Below are 17,317 nucleotides of genomic sequence, written 5' to 3'. Positions count from 1 at the left end.
GAGCCTGTTGTTATTGGTGCTCAGCATCCAGCTTGCACTGGAGCCCTTGGACTCAGGCAGCTTCTCATAGAGAACTTTCGGTTTTTGCGCACAAGGCTGAAAAAAACACCCATCCCACAGCCCCCAGTAAGGTAGCCACAGGAAGACACATGCTCCACATGCTCAAGAACAGTCACTCCTCTATCCCACCCTTCAAGGGTGCTGGTGGCTCCACATGAAGCTGAACCGAATCCTGCCAACTATGCCAGGTGTAAACGTCAGTAGTCAAGGCCAGGAATGTTCACATTGGATTCAGGCGACCACAGAAAAACTGTGAAACTGAAAAGCATTGGGCCATTCCCTTTCATTGGATTCTCACAAAGGTGGGAGAGTGAACAGGCAGGGGAAAATTGCTTCTTGCAGCGGTGGGTGAGGGAACAGGGGAAAATCGCCACAGGGAAAGTACCCATAGCCTGATACAGGCTACGCACACAAAAGTAGCTTTCTGCCATGTGCATATATCAGTAATTAAGCAAAGTGACTGCAGCTGAAAACAAGAAAGCAAGTGCAACTACAGTCTTTTTCTCTACAGATGTTTCGAGTGATTTAATATGCAATAGTCAAAACCTGGTGTTTTAGAGAGGGTTCTTCAGAGAAACAGCCAACAGAATGTGTGTGTTCTGTGTGTCGATGGAAAAACGCTGTGATGCTTATATAATCTACATATGACAAAGTTTCCTAAAACTATATGCCCCCCCCCAAAGTGAATGCAAATAATTGTGAAATTCATATATGCCATATATTTCAGTTAACAATATTGGACCAATGTCAGTTTCCTGATTTTAAAAATTTACTGTTTTCTCATTGTTGAATATAATGTGAGATGTGGATCTGTCATATGTGGCCTATATTAAGTTGAGGTATATTCCCTCTATTTCCACTTTGCTGAGAGTTTTTGTCATAAGTGGGTGCTGAATTTTGTCAAATGCTTCTTCTACATGTTTATATGATCATTTTTATTCCCTCCTTTTATTTATGTGGTGTACCACATTAATTGATTTGCAGATATCAAACCATCCTTGCATCCAAATCCCACTTGATAATGGTGTGTGATCTTTTTAATGTATTCAATTTGTTACTTTTTTGTTGACAGTTTTTGCATCTATGTTCATCAGGGATATTGGCCTTTATTTTTCTTTCTTTGTAGTGTCTTTATCTGTTTCTGGGTCCAGGGTAATGCTAGCCTCATAAAATGAGCTTGGGGGTCTTCACTGCTCTTGAACTTTTCTGGAATAGTTTGAGAAGGGTGGGTATTAGTTCTTTTAAGCATAGTTATAGTGTCACTGCATATACCTATAAGCATAGGTATAAGCACTATGCTTTGCCATCTACCTCAATAGCAAAATAATCCACATTCCACTATGCCTTAAAAGTGTGAAATCTGACAATCTGACATCTATTTTTCTCTTTTCTCATTTTGGCACGAAAGGTATACACTTTTATTTTAAAGAGTAGCAGTATGGTGGTATTTGTGGCACTTGAAATGATGTCAAGTATAACTGTGTCACTGTGATTTGCAGTGTGTCAAGCAGTAGTGAAAAATGATGAGTGCACTATGCACGGTCTCTGCCACAACTGCTCACCTCCACTAATGTAATGTGAAAGCAGCCATAACAATACATAAATAAATGAGCAGTAATGTGTTCCAATAAAGCTTTACTGATGCACACTAAAGTTAATTTCATGTAATTTTCATATGCTACAAAACATTATTCGCCTTTAAAAAAACCCATAATAATATAAAAACCATTCTTAGCTTGTAGGCCACACAAAATCAGGTGGCAGGCCAGATATGTCTCTGCCTTAATCTCATAGGACCTATTCTTAGGGTAGGGAATAACAAGAAAATTAGTTAACAGATAAAATAGATAATGTGTTATAAAGTAAATTAAATAGAAAGGTGGCCAGGGAATATGTCTCTAAAGGAATGTGTAAGATGAATCTGAATGGTGAGAAGGAGCCAGTCATGAGAAAAGTTGAGTACAGACTATTCTAGAAGGAGAGAATAGCAAGGGTACAGAATGAAGGCAGGCACAAGTGTGGTGAACCAAATAAACCAAACAGGTGTGGCAGGAACATAGTACAAAGGTGAAATAAAGTGTGGGGATGTTTAAGAGTCTAAATAAGGATGACATTGTTAAGACTTTAACTCTAATTAGTTAACTGCAGTGGGATCCTAGCCTAATTTTATACTATGGGTTTGTGGCCCCTTGCTAATTTATATAACCACACAAAGAATTATGAATTTCAAAAAAAGAGAGAGAGAGATAAAAAGAAAGTATTTTTATTTTTGCCAAATAGTTTTAGGAAAATACAGAATCTCAAATATAATCCAGAATATTGAGAACAAATATAATTGGACCACACTAGTTATTTCATTAAATGCCTATCCTTAAGTTATGCTGCTTCATTTTATATTTGCTAACAATACAAATTTTTTTGCCCATTGGATGATATAAGGCCATTTATAGCAGTTTTATGTAAAAAGTCTAGTTTCTTTATAAAACTGAAAAGATTAAATCCTCAGTTTACTTTCTTTCTTTTTATCTTCAGATCCATTTGTGTGTGTCAAGCTTGTTCTAATTTCTTCTAATGTATTGGAAGGAAAATCATTTTTAAGTTTGCATTGATTTGTGGCAATATTTGTATTCAACAATCAAATGCTACACTATTTCCTTTTGAATGGTGATGCACTTAATTACTTCACCTGTTCAGCAATCAATTAGTTTCAGAGACTTCTTATTTTGCTATTGAACCTGAATCTTGATACCTGGAGCAGTTACTGTATCAAGACTGCATGCATGTTTTCCAATCACACCACATACAAAGTTTTCACACTTGAAAAATGTTCTCTATTGTAATATCATCTAATACCTTTCATAATTGTGAAATACACTTCAATTAGTTTCTTTTTTTCATTTATTTTCTCCAGTACTGCTGCTAGTAAATATGAGGCAAAAGGAAGCTGTAAGAGAAACACAGAAAAAAAAAAGATTATCAAAACACTATACTTTCTTCAGTTAAAAAAATATACTAAATATCATTAAACCATTAGAACCCAACTGTCTGCAACTTTGCACCCATAATGGTACCCTACTGGGTCTCTTTTCAACTGATCTTGCTGGTTAGTGTGGGTAATTTTGTCTTTTATAATAAAAATGATAAAAGAGCAGAAGTAAAATGAAAAAAGATAAACGCCTTATTGAACAATTCATGGTTTACTGACCATGTTAATGATGTAATCTGCAATACAAGCAGCTCAGCCATTTATCTTCCGTCAGCTGATCAATAGCAGGTTACAGTCATCTCTAGGGCCCACAAGCCCACAGAGGTGGTACTGCATCCTCATCACTCATGAAAGAATGAGAGAGAACTATCAATACACTTGTCTGTGTTAGAGCTGAACATCTTGAGTTGTAAGGTAAAATTTCAGAGGAAAAAAAATGGCAAAAGTATACATATTGATTAAGTTGTTATATAAAAGTTTGTTTGGCATATCAAAGTGTAATACACATGTTGCAAACTGCTGAATTTATGAAATGTAGGGTATATTTTTAAATTTCATAATTTATATAACTTTTCTAGTAGAGTTTTATTGTTCCCTCTGCTTCACCGGGTTGCCTGAAGAACGCAACTCATACAATTTGAAGTATTCCCCAAGTACCCCCATAGCCCTATCAACTTCCTTTAATCCTTCTTTCTAGCTATCTAGTCTCATATAATAAGAGGTTTATAATAATTAAGAAGTTTATTAAGTCATTTCTTAGAGTTGTCCTTTTGAGTAACCAGGGGAAGGCTACTTCTGGTTTTCTGAATATGTTCATGAGAACGCTCGGCATGCCCATACTCCATCCCACAGAGAGCAGAAGTAGAATCAGGTCCTTTTTTTGTGCTAGGATGACCACCATCTATCACTGGTCAGCACTGACCAAAGACGACTACTGAATATGTTGCTTAGCTGGGCTCAGCTAAGGTGATTACAATTAGCTAAACCAACCAGAATCAGTCTTTTCCAAATTTGAACTAGAGAATAAAGAAAAGATTGGCCAGTAGCAACGAAAACAGTACAGACAGGCACAAAATAAAAACAGATTAGGTAGGCCATGAAGGGGAAATAGAGACCAAAGCTGGTCCACAAAATTGCCTCAGATCCTAGATAACTTTCTAGCTTAACTTCCTCTTTATCTTTATAATAAATTGCCTTGTCCTTAAGGAAGCCTGAGTCTGTCAGGACAGACTACATCTATAGTCCACATCAGGAGCTTTACACATTTGTCTTACTGGAAACTTACTGCTACAGAAAGCATAAGATACCAAAATATCACATATGTTCAGTTTTAAGGTATAGTGAAATATAAGAGACACACATTGATTTTCACAAAACAGCTTTTTCTTAAAAAAAAAAAAAAAACTCTACCACTTGAATATACCCATACTGCACACACATTCCAATTTCAGAAACGTGAAAATGTGGGAAAAATGCATCTTAGAATCAATAAAAAGAATATAGATTGAGTAGATTTACAACTGAAACTATACTTAAAATATAACATATCTTGGAAAGTGCTTTAAAAATTCACATGTTCTATTTATTTGTTTGCCACAATTTTTTTAAAGTGCAAAATGTTTTAAAATCAATAAGAAGACCTGAAGTTTGTACTACTTTGGAGTCCAGATTAAGTGTAAGTTTATTTCATATAGTCAGTTTAGAGTCAATTAAATTCTCTCTATATGATTCTGGACGGAGCTAAGGCTCCTCAGAACTCAGATATAAAAAACACAAATATTTTTATGCTGATAGAATTTTAGAGTTGGATTAAGTGGCGACCTGATGGGCCAGTAACCAAGATTCTTTCTCACTTGCCCTATCAAACATATTTTAAATAACAAATCCAACAATTATGTGTCACTGGTTTCATTTCAGATGGCATGTGCCAGGGACTACGAAGTCCAGAAAACCTGCCTAATTCTTTCTCTTGCATCAAAAAGGAGAAGCAATACCCGGATTATGACAGTGCAGTTACTCAAACTTGAATTCTTCAGCATAAGAAGAAAAATAAAAAAGTGCAGAGTTAATATAATACTAAGTGAGATTCTTAGTATAAAAATTCAACTAGGACATCAGAACAAGAATTGAGAATTTTGCTTGTCTACACTGTAGTCTTTTTTTTTTTTTAAGTGAGAGGAGGGGAGATAGACAGAGTCTTGTATGCACTCAACCAGGATCCACCAGGCAACCCATCTCTGGGGCTGATGTTCAATCCACTGATCTATCCTGAGCACCTAAGGCCCACACTAGGACCAAAGAGCTATCCCCAGCACCTGGGATAGCCGGGTGATGCTCTAATCAATCAAGACACTGGCTGTGAGAGGAGAAGAGAGAGAAAAGGGGGAAAGGGAGGGGAAGAGAAGCAGATGGTTGTTTCTCATGTGTGCCCTGACTGGGGATCAAACCAGGGACTTCTGCACACTGAGCCAATGCTCTATCCACTGAGCTAAGTGGCCAGGGCCTACACTGTAGTCTTAAAGTGGGTCTTCCTAGTCATTCTGGCTGCCCCTGTGGTAAATGTGATTTCTATTGCTGGAGGTATTTCCCCTGATTTCACATACATTCAGTTTCTCTTTCATGAAAATAGGTGTTTGTTTGCCTTTAGGAGCCAGTAAGCTACTGACAATCTCAAATTTATCACTTATACTTACAAATTGTGGCTTCATTTAGAAGTGTTTCTGTATAAAGGTAAGATATGAATGATGGTTGTAGATGTTTGAGAGCCACCTGGGAAATATAACAAAACCTAAAAACTATGACTGCAAAACATATAGTTATATAACTTAGAGCATCAGCACTAACTGGAATGTATTCTTAGTATAGAATTAAAAATTTTTGTTTTGAAAAAAAAGAAATTATGGTAACTTTTTAAATTTATAGGACAAGATTAAGATTTTAACCATTATCATTCTTGTTTTTGGTTTAAAAATTATTACCAAAAGATACTGCTCTAATAATACAAATGGACTTTAATCTATCTTGAGTCATACTAAAAGTAAAGATATTAAATTTTATGTATTATACCTGCTTTTACAAAAAATATGATTCATTCATTGAGACTCTGAGACTTAAGAAAAATCAATGTAATTTGACTATTAAAAAGTGAATGGTGCAAAATTTAGTATAAATAAATATTTATAAATATATAATCTATATATTATGTATTTATATATGTATATTTAAAAGAATAGGATATACTCTATTATAATTAAAATATTGAAGTTGTTAAAATAACCAAGAATGCTATAAGAAGGAACAATGTCTTTATAATTTAATTTTGGCCCTGAATTTTGAGCTAAGTTTCCTGAATGTTGTTTATATTTCTGGCATACATCAGAGTTCTGCTGATACAGGCTCACAGAAAAGGCAGTATTTGCTCTTCTCACTCTTTAGTAAAGGCTACAATTTGTTTTCACCTTCATTTTTGTTCCCAATTTTTATAGTGGTAAAATACACTTAATATAAAAGTTACCTTTTAACCACATGTCTTTTTTTTTCTTAGTGAGAGAAAGACAAAGAGAGAAACAGAGACAGACAGGAAGATAGAGAGATGAAAAGCATCAACTCAGAGTTGTGGCACCTTAGTTGTTCATTGATTGCTTTCTCATATGTGCCTTGACTGGGAGCTCCAGACAAGCCAGTGACCCATGCTCAATCCAGGGACCTTTGAGCTTCAAGCCAGTGACCTTTGGGCTCAAGCCAATGACAATGGGGTCATGTCTATGGTCCCACATTCAAGCTGGCAACCCCATGCTCAAACTGGTGAGTTTCTGCTCAAGCTGGTGACCTTGGGGTTTCAAACCTGGGTCCTCAGCATCCCAGGTTGGCATTCTATCCACTGTGCCACTGCTTTGTCAGGCCAAATATGTCTTTTTTCTGGAAACATAAAAATAGTCTTAAAATTATTAAATTGAAAAAAAAATCCTAGCAAGACTCTGAATGGAGAATTCATTTTGCAATTTCAGCTAGATGTGAGAAATCTGTGTGGGTGGACTGACTGAGCATGTAGGTTTATGTGCTAAACAGTGTGACTGTGAGAGTGTGCCTGTGTGTATGTGTTATAAGTGCAACACAGAAAACAACAGAGTAAATATGATCAGAGTTGAAATGAGAAATTTTCAGTTAATCTTCAGACTGGAAGTTACTTTTTCTTACAAAATCCATAAAGATTGATAAAACCCTTGTCATTGCCATATTGCAAAGCATTTTATATAAGGCAAACATATTTTGCAGAGAGGGCACCAATGAAAGAGCCATTTTATTTATTTTTCAATTTATTGGGTTGACAGATCACCAGACTACACAGGTTTCAAATGTACAACTCAACATAACACCATTGACATACACATTGCATCATGCCCATGCCCCCACCCCAAGCAAAGTCTCTTTCTGCCTCCATTTCTCCCTCCTTTGCCTTCTTCCCCCTTCCTCCACCCCCATTTCCCTTTGGCTATTGCCATTATTGTCTGTATCCATGTGTTATACATAAATGTTTTTGGCTAATCCCTTCAAATACTTTGATCTGGTCCCCTCTTCCCCCTTCCCTCTGACAGCTGTCCATCTGCTCTGTGTGTCCCTGTCTGTTTTCACTTTGTTCCTCAGTTTATTGTGTTAGAGACAATATATAAGTGAGATAATATGGTACTTGTCTTTCTCTGCCTGACTTATTTCACTTAGCACAATAGTCTCCAGGACCATCCATACAGTTGCAAAAGTTAAGATTTCCTTCTTATTTTATGGCAACATAGTATTCCATTGTATCAGCGTTAGCAAGATCTGATGCAACTAATAGGAACAGGGATATTCAAAGCTAAAGAAAACCACAAGTCTACATTTGAAATTCTAAACTTAAGGTAGAAAGACAGAATTTTTATATTGTCCCGGTATAAGAAACTGTACCAGGACAAAGTGGCCTAAAACTGGACTGAACAAAATCCAGGAAAGGATTAGTAATTAATAGAGAATAAGGCAACAACAAAACAAGATCAAGACATTTTGTAGCCATTCCTGGCTCAGGGTTTTTATACAAGTCCTAGTAAAGAACCATATTGTGGTTATAAATGTATATTATTTGTTTTATACAAGTATACATAATTTAATATGTATGTTTTTTATTTAATATGTATACTTCTGTTAATTATTTAGTAATTTTCACAAATTATATATTTTAAGCATTTGCTTATTATTTTCCATCCCAGGCACATAAGCTCCTTGAAGGCAGTGATCTTTGTCTCTCTTGTTCACTGCTGTGCACCCAAACCGGAACAACACCTGACACGTAGTACACACTCAGTAAATGTTTTGTTAATAGTTTCCAGATAATCAATTAAGCTTTATCTCTACTCATTTTTTCATTGCCCTTATAAATTCCCAAGTACAAAGTATTGTTTCAGGTATTATCAAGGCCTGGAATATATAAATGACCTTTATAATCACTTTAATTTTGAGGATCAAAATGAGCAGAACAATAAATAGTGTCTAGAAAGCAGAGTATAAATAACTGACTCCTTGTTTTGATAATTAGGAGGTAGTATCACAATTACAGTGAAATAAAGGGACATCTCCTTATGTGTCAACTGAAATAAAATAAAATAAAATAACTTATCTTATTTATTTATAGCTATGGCCAGGAGACTGAAATTCAAAATCAAATGCAATTAAGACTATGTTTTTTAATGCTGGGGACATAGTGTATGTGATATTAAGAATTATCAATTTTACTTTTTAAAAAATTTTATTTTTTCAATTACATTTGGATTCAACATTTTGTATTGGTTCCAGGTTATAGCATAATGGTTAGACAATCATATACCTTATAAAGTGTTCCCCCTGACATTTCAGGTGCCCACCTGGCATTATACATAGCTATTAGAATGTTATTGACTATATTCTCTATGCTGTACTTTACATCTCCATAACTTGTTTATAACTGCCAATGAGTACTTCTAATTCTTTCACCTTTTTCACCCAGCCACACAACTGTCCTTCCCTCTGGCATCCTTCCTTCTGTTCTGTGTATTTTTATAAGTCTATTTCTATTTGCTTGTTCATTTATTTTGTTCTTTACACTCCACATATAAGTAAAATCATATGGTATTTGTCCTATTCTGATTGACTTATTTCACTTAGGATATCTTGTAGGTCCATCCATGCTTTCCCAAACAGTAACATTTCATTCATTTTTTTTGTGTGTGACAGAGACAGAGAGAGACACACACAGAGGGACAAAGAGGGACCAACAGACAGGAAGACAGAGATGAGAAGCATCAATTCCTTGTTGTGGCACCTTAGTTTAGTTGTTCACTGATTTCTTTCTCATATGTGCCTTGACCAGGGGGCTACAGCAGAACAAGTGACCCCTTGCTCAAGCCAGAGACCTTGGGTTCAAGCTGGTGAGCTGTGCTCAAACTAGATGAGCCCATGCTCAAGCCAGAAACCCTGGGATTTCAAACCTTTGTCTTCTGCATCCCAGTCCGGCCACCGCCTGGTCAGGCTCATTCATTTTTTTTAAAGATTTTATTTATTCATTATAGAGAGGAGAGAAAGAGAAAGAGAGAGAGAGAGAGAGAGAGAGAGAGAGAGAGAGAGAAGGGGGGAGGAGCGGGAAGCATCAACTCCCATATGTGCCTTGACCAGGCAAGCCCAGGGTTTTGAACCGGCAACCTCAGCATTTCCAGGTTGACACTTTATCCACTGAGCCACCACAGGTCAGGCCCAGGCTCATTCATTTTTAATGCTGATTAATATTCCTTTGTATATATGTACCACCATGTTTTTATCCACTCATTTATTGATAGGCACATAGATTGCTTCCATATCTTGGCTATTGTAAATAATGCTGCAATGAACATAGAGGTCTATATATTCTTTTGAATTAATGTTTTGGGCTTCTTTGAAAATGTATCTAGAAGTGGAATTGCTCGGTCCTTAAGGCAGTTCCATTATTAATTTTTTCCGCAATGTATGCTCCCATTCCACAGTATATGCTTCCATTTATTTGTTTCTTCTCCAGTTTCTTCCTTCAATGTCTTATAATTTTCCACATACAGGTCTTTTATCTCCTTGGTTAAATTTATTCCTAGGTATTTTATTTTATTTTTTGATGCAACTGTAAATGAGATTGTTTTCTTAGTTTCCCTTTCTGACAGTTCATTCTCACCACTCTGTATTCCCACCAACAATGCACAAGGGTTCCCTTTTCTCCACATCCTCACCAACACTTGTTGTTTGTTGACTTGATGCTAGCCTTTCTGACAGGTGTGAAGTAATACATACTTCATTGTGGTTTTAATTTGCATTTCTCTGATGATTAGTGACGTTGAGCATCTTTTCATATATCTATAAATATTTACCATCTGTATGTTCTTTTTGGAGAAGCGTCTATTCAGATCCTCTGCTCACTTTTTAACTAGTTTATTTTTTTATTTTTTGGTGTTGTCTGAGTTCTTCATAAACTTGAAAGTTAACCCTTTATCAGATGTATCAACAAATATCTTTGATATTCAGTAGGTTTTCCTTTGTTTTGTTGATATTTTTTTGCTGTGCAAAATTTCTTAGTTTGAAGTAGTCACATTTGTTTATTTTTTCTTTTGTTTCCCTTGCCTGGGGAAATACATCAGAAAAATATTGCTAAGAGAAATGGCAGTAATATCAGAGCTTTTACTGCCAATGTTTTCTTTTCTTTTTTTTTAATATCTATTTTTATTTTTCCGAAGTGAGAAGCAAGGGGCGGCAGACAGACAGACTCTCCCGCATGCGCCCGACCAGGATCCACCTGGCATGCCCACCAGGGAGTGGTGCTCTCCATCTGGGGTGCTGCTCCATTGCAAAGGAGCCATTCTAGTGCCTGAGATGGAGGCCGTGGAGCCACCTTCAGTGCCCAGGCCAACTTTGCTCCCATGAAGTCTTGGCTGCAGGAGGGGAAGAGAGAGATAGAAAGAAAGGAGAGGGGGAAGGGTGGAGAAGCAGATGGGCGCTTTTCCTTTGTGCCTTGGCTGGGAATTGAACCCAGGACTTTCACACGCTGAGCCGATGCTCTACCACTGAGCCAAACTGCCAGGACTTTTTATATTGGAGTTTTTATAGATTTGAGCCTTACATTTCAATCTTTAATCCATTTTGAGTTTATTCTTATATATGGTGTAAGATGGTGGTCCAGTTTCATTTTTTTGCATATATCTGTTCAATTTTCCCAACACCATTTATTGAATAAACTGTCTTTACCCCATTGTATGTTCTTGCCTCCTTGTCAAATATTAATTGACTATAAAGATGTGGATTTATTTCTGGGCTCTCTATTCTTTTTCATGTACCTATATGTCTGTTTTTCTGCCACGACCATTCTGCTTTGATTAGCATAGACTTGTAGTATTGTTTGATATCAGGCAATATGATACCTCCAACTTCCTTCTTCTTTCTCAAGATTGCTGTCGCTACTCAGGGTCTTTTGTGTTTACATACAAATTTTGGATTATTTGTTCTAGTTTTGTGGGAACCTCATTAGTATTTTGATAGAAATTACATAAATCTATAGATTGCTTTGGGTAATATAGACATTTTAATGGTGTTAATTCTTCCTATCCCTGAGCACAGTATATGCTTCCATTTATTTGTCTCTTCTCCAGTTTCTTCCTTCAATGTCTTAAAATATTCCACATACAGGTCTTTTATCTCCTTGGTTAAATTTATTCCTAGGTATTTTATTTTATTTTTTGATGCAACTGTAAATGAGATTGTTTTCTTAGTTTCCCTTTCTGACAGTTCATTATTGGAGTATAAAAATGCAACATATTTCTGAATATTTATTTTGTACCTTGCTACTTTATGAATAAATTTATCAGTTATTGTAGCTTTTTGGTGGAACCTTTAAGGTTCTCTATATGTACTATCATGTCACCTGCAAAATTTTACCTCTTCCTTTCCAATTTGGATACTTTTTTTATTTCTTCTTCTTGTCTGATTGCTGTGGCTAAGACTTCCAGTACTATATTAAATAAGAGTGGTGAAAGTGAACATCCTGTCTTGTTCCTGATCTTAAGGGAAACACTTTTAGTTTTTCCCTGTTGAATATGCTGTGAGTTGCAGGTTTGTAATATGCGGGCTATATTAAATTGAGGTATGTTCTCTCCACTTTGCTAAGAGTTTTTGTCATAAGTGGGTGCTGGATTTTGTCAAATGTTTCTTCTACATCTGTTTATATGATCATTTTTATTCCCTCATTTTGTTTATGTGGTATACCACATTAATAGAATAGAATAAGATTTTTTATTATAACCATCTTACTGCCTATTAAGTATATATCTCATTTTGGTTTTTGGTTTGCATTTTCCTACTGGCTAACAATGTTGAATATCCTTTCAAGTGCTTACTGGCTATTTGCATATCTTCTTTTAAAATGTCAATTCAAATTAGTTTATTCTTTTTTTGTTGTTGAGTTGTAAGAGTGTGAAATGTGTTCTTAAATAGTTCAATTTCACTAAGATAAGCCATACAGAAGACAGGGGTGAATTAATGACAAATCATGAGTCCTTGAATATTGTTAATGAAACACACCTACTAAATTTTCTATGGCTTCAATTTTTGATGTCTCCTTTCTTCCAAATCTGACCTACATCTGTTAATCCCTAACACTTAAAGATATCATCTTCTTTCTCATCATATAGGATATTAAACATAACCATCTTAGGTTTCTGCTTTCTGACCCATTCATCTAATCTCACTACTGCTATTGATTCCATCACTATAAGGAGGATCACATCTAACTTACCCTTTCTCTTCCTATGGCTAGGACATTCTTTCTTACTCAAAAACTTTTATAGTTCTGTACTGGCCCACTTTTCCTAAGTCTTTTTTCCCCTCTAATTCACTAATCTACAAAAAAAAGAAAGCCTCATTTTGGATCCTCTCATCTTAGTATAATCATTAATTTCTTTTTGTCCTCTGCCAAATGGTAAGTTTTAAAAAAACCTATTAATGTTTTTTGGGGGGTGGATACACACTACAGTATATAGAGATGTGTTATAGAATTAGGCACCTGAAACCTGTATAATTATGTTAACCAGTGTCACCCCAATAAAATCAAATTAAAAAATTAAAAAATATATAATGTAAAAAAAATTAATACAAAAAACATGTTCAAAGAAATTATAAGGCAGCCATGCCATAACAAATGAAGGATATTAGAAATATGTTTTTCAGTGTGATTCTTGTTACTAGAAATCTGTGGGGATAAAGGGCAGTTATAGGTAAAAATCAAATACATAAAAGTACCAGTTGCATCAGAAGTACTTGAAATAATGAACACATATATTTGCATTCTATATTAAATACAGGTAAGTTAAGGTTTTAGACCTTTTAGTTTTCATGCACTTCTGGCTAATGGTAGCAGTAGGTATTATATTATTGTGTAGTCCCATATTGCCACAGGGCAGAACAGCTTTTTATTTGGTGGTTAATATTTTATAAATATAAATTTTCAACAAACAAATGCAGAGAAAAGTTAATAGGACACAATTTTGTGGCCTAATCCTTACACAACAAATAAAACCACAACACCAGATCAACTCCTATAATCTCCGAATTCTATCATATAAAGCAGCAATTTTCAACCTTTTCCATCACATATTACATATAAACTAATTACTAAAATTCTGCCACACACCAAAAAAAATTAGCCCTGGCTCATTGGCTTAGTGGTAAAGTGTCGGCCCGGCGTATGGATGTCCTGTGTTTGCTTCCCAGTCAGGGCAAACAAAAGAAGCACCCATCTGCCTCTTCACCTCTTCTCCCTCTTGCTTCTCTTTCTCCCTCTTCCCCTCATGCAGCCATGGCTAGATTGGAGTGAGCCTGCCCCAGGCACTGAGGATGGCTCCGTGGCCCCTGCCTCAGGTGCTAGAAAGAGCTCAGTTACTGAGCAACAGACAAATGCCCCAGATGGGCAGAGCATTGCTCCCTAGTGGGCTTGCCAGGTGGATCCCAGTTGGGGTGCATGTGGGAGTCTGTCTCTGCCTCCCCTCCTCTCACTGAATAAAAAGAAAATAAAAATATTATATTTTTGCTAATCTGACAAAAAATAGTTATAATTTTAATTGGTTTACCAAAAAAATAAGTAAATAATAGTAATTACCTACTCTTTTTGCTCCAAAGTGATTTTTTAAAAAATCAGGTGTCTATACTTATATATGTGGACTTTTGGTACAAAGCATTAACCAATCAGATGCAACCTTATTATGCAATGTAACCAATAAGATGCAACTCTATTATATGATCTATATATTTATTGTTTAAGATAGGGCATTCACATGGATGCCTATTGTTGGCTGATGTCATTTTTTTTAAATTTGAAAATCTAAGGGAGAAGAAGTCAGTGCCCTGACTAAATAGACAGGTATTGCATGTTTTAAAAATTCTTGCAGCACACCAGTTGAAAATTGCTAACATAAAGCAACCAACACAGAGAGAGGATATAAAAGGAAAGATTTCCTAAAATTTTATCTTCAAAATATTTTAATAATCAAATATCAACACTGAATTATTTAGTATTTGTTATAAGGAATGTGCACAATTATGCCACAGCTTAAAGCTCATGTCACCTTAGAAACACAATATGCCATAAACAAAGTAAAAGGTATGAATGAACATATTTACACTTAGCCCACACAATCTTGTGAGCAAGACTGAGACTCTAAAAAAATACAGCTGGACAAAGAAAATCTTTTCTAAAATTCAGGACAAATATAATTGCTGGAATTGAAAGAGAAGAAAATTAGGCTAGAGAAAAGAGATGTTTTCTATTTTATAGATTTTTCTCTTGGGCATAATTAGTATAAAGTGACATTCAAGTGCAACCAATAATGCTTCTATTTTTTTCTCACAAAATTCAAAAACATCAGCAAAACCACCTATGCCAGTAATAAAAAATAAAAAGTCTTTGACTTTTTAAATGTTATCATACTGTCACAGTGGAATAAAATTAGCTTGAAAAATGATCTAAAGGCACATGCTGCAGTTCATTACATATAACAGCAGCAGCAGCAGTTTCCCAGTGTTCATAAAGGCTGCTCAATTAAATTTACCTCCAGTCAATAATTAGGAGCCCACAAATAAACCTGGGCAATTAAATCAATACTGCCAGGCAATTATATTTCAGAGTCCAGGCTCAGTGGCACAAAAAGGCACTATATCAAACTACAGTATTAAGCAGTCTAATGCCATTTTCAACAGGGTTTTGTTTTTTTTTATACTAACTGGCCAGAATAAGCATACATCCAGGTCGTATAGTATGTGTGTGTACGTCTACATATGGTGGTCAGAAAAAAACCAGGCCTGGTGTCAATACAGCTATTGTAAAATGTAATAAAGATTTATACATATGGATTTGTTATTTTTATGTTCGTAGCTGACGATAAAATTTCCATATTGAAGGGTCAGTTTAACAAGTTGAACATTAAAAAATTCATTCAAAAGTTTACTTTTATTATTTTCAGCTGAAAAAACCCCCCATAAGAATTGTTACTAAACTCCTTTGATCTGCCAGGCACTGGGCTGGGTGCTAGGGCTGGGGCTGGGATGCAAGATGACCCAGAAATGGCATTTCTTCTCAAAAGCCAGTTGTCACTGCAGAAAGCTGGGCTTAGTGCCTGCATGTCTGCACTTAAACAACTTTAAGAAAAAGTTGGCCAATTATCTTCTATTACTACTGAAGTGATTCTGGATATGGTTTTAAAATATATAAAACTGGCCTGACCTGTGGTGGCACAGTGGATAAAGCGTCGACCTGGAAATGCTGAGGTCGCCGGTTTGAAACCCTGGACTTGCCTGGTCAAGGCACATATGGGAGTTGATGCTTCCTGCTCCTCCCCCTTTCTCTCTCTCTCTGTCTCTTTCTCTCCTCTCTCCAAAATGAATAAATAAAATCTAAAAAACTATATATTCTAAAATATATAAAACTGATACTAAAAATATGAATAGTTCATTTGTTATTTACTTATCCTTGGCTTTTTCAAAAGCATAGCTACTTCTATTTGTTAAGATAAATGTAAAATAATTTTCATTCAATATCAGCTTTTATATTTAATTTTCATACAGAAACATTTACAACTTCCTAAAACTCCCAGGGCAATAATAATATTTTTTGCTATTTTAAGAAATATGTGTTAGCTGTTTTTATTACAGTTCACTTTTAAAATAAACAATTAGGTTGAAGAAAACAACTATAATGAAAAAGTTTTAGAATACATTACATGCTGTCAGTGATGTCAAAACAAAAGCTGGCTATGACTAGAAAAGCAGGGCTCTCACCTGCCAATAAACTGCCCTTGATCACTTACAAGAGGGGCACATCCCAGCAGACTATATATGTATTAAAAAAACACTTGAAAGGGAAGAAAAAGTATCACACAGGTCACAGCAGCAGTCTCAATAGACCCCTCAGGGACTTCCACTCGTCTTGGCCTTGTCATCCTCTATGCAGCTTTCCACTCGGCCCAGAAAATGTCGATAGGAAAATGTTTGAGGGGCCTCTGGTGGAAATTTTTTCATTCTTTCTGCATTGACAGGATGCCAAATCAATATTTACTTCCCACTAACAAGCTGCTCGAGGTCTCAGTAGAAAATATTGTAGAGAATGCGGGAAGACACAGTAATAAACAGCTGTCTGGCTGTGAGGAAAACATGAATTGACTGGAAACAGGTCCATAGTAAAAGGTCACTGAAACCCATGAACTCCTCAGGTGTCCATATCAACTACTAACTTTAAAGACACATAATAAAGAATCTCTTTTCCTAAGAGGGCTGAGAGAATGGATCCTGTTCAGTCTAGCAAGCATAGAGGTTGACTCAGTAATTTAATTAATGCATTTGCTAAGACTCATGTTGGCTCTTTCCCAAGGCATCTGCTTCATCTGTTAAGTCCAGAAGTACAAATAGAGGGTTAACTTTCCAGTCTACCTATTGGAATACTTCTATAACTGACACAAGTAAATGTGTAAGTGCTTACAAAAAGTTAGGCTTCTAGTAAAAATGTAAGGCTTGGAATTCTTAGCTAGAAGTTTCCATAGATGAAGTAGAAAATAAAATACCTGTCCTTCAAGAAGTTTCTGAATATACAACAGCCATTCCCTGTCATTTTCAGCATCTATCTTTGTCCTTTTGAGTTCCTAAAGGAGGAAAGTAAAAGCAATGGTGTTAACTGCACTTAAATAAAGTTGATTATATACTATTAGATATTGA

The 17,317-nt window shown here is 35.7% G+C and overlaps 1 protein-coding gene across 7 annotated transcripts in view; it reads right to left on the bottom strand.

Annotated features, from left to right (window-relative positions):
- Window positions 1-2,203: 2,203 nt before the first annotated feature.
- CNTLN (centlein) overlaps window positions 2,204-17,317 on the bottom strand; it is a 360,970-nt gene continuing 345,856 nt past the window's right edge. For 6 of the 7 annotated variants that reach the window (XM_066368220.1, XM_066368224.1, XM_066368226.1 and 3 more), the window contains 2 exons: window positions 17,167-17,244; window positions 2,204-3,004 (listed from right to left, as the gene is read on the bottom strand). In XM_066368220.1, coding sequence (XP_066224317.1) covers window positions 2,903-3,004; window positions 17,167-17,244 — 180 coding nt within the window. In that variant the 3' untranslated portion in view covers window positions 2,204-2,902. The remainder of the gene's footprint in view (window positions 3,005-17,166; window positions 17,245-17,317) is intronic. The other variant, XM_066368223.1, reaches the window with a different exon arrangement.

The sequence above is a fragment of the Saccopteryx leptura genome, chromosome 2, assembly GCF_036850995.1.
Source record: "Saccopteryx leptura isolate mSacLep1 chromosome 2, mSacLep1_pri_phased_curated, whole genome shotgun sequence".
Taxonomy (NCBI): domain Eukaryota; kingdom Metazoa; phylum Chordata; class Mammalia; order Chiroptera; family Emballonuridae; genus Saccopteryx; species Saccopteryx leptura.
Note: the sequence above shows the minus strand (reverse complement) of the source record. Positions and strands in the feature narration are given on the sequence as shown.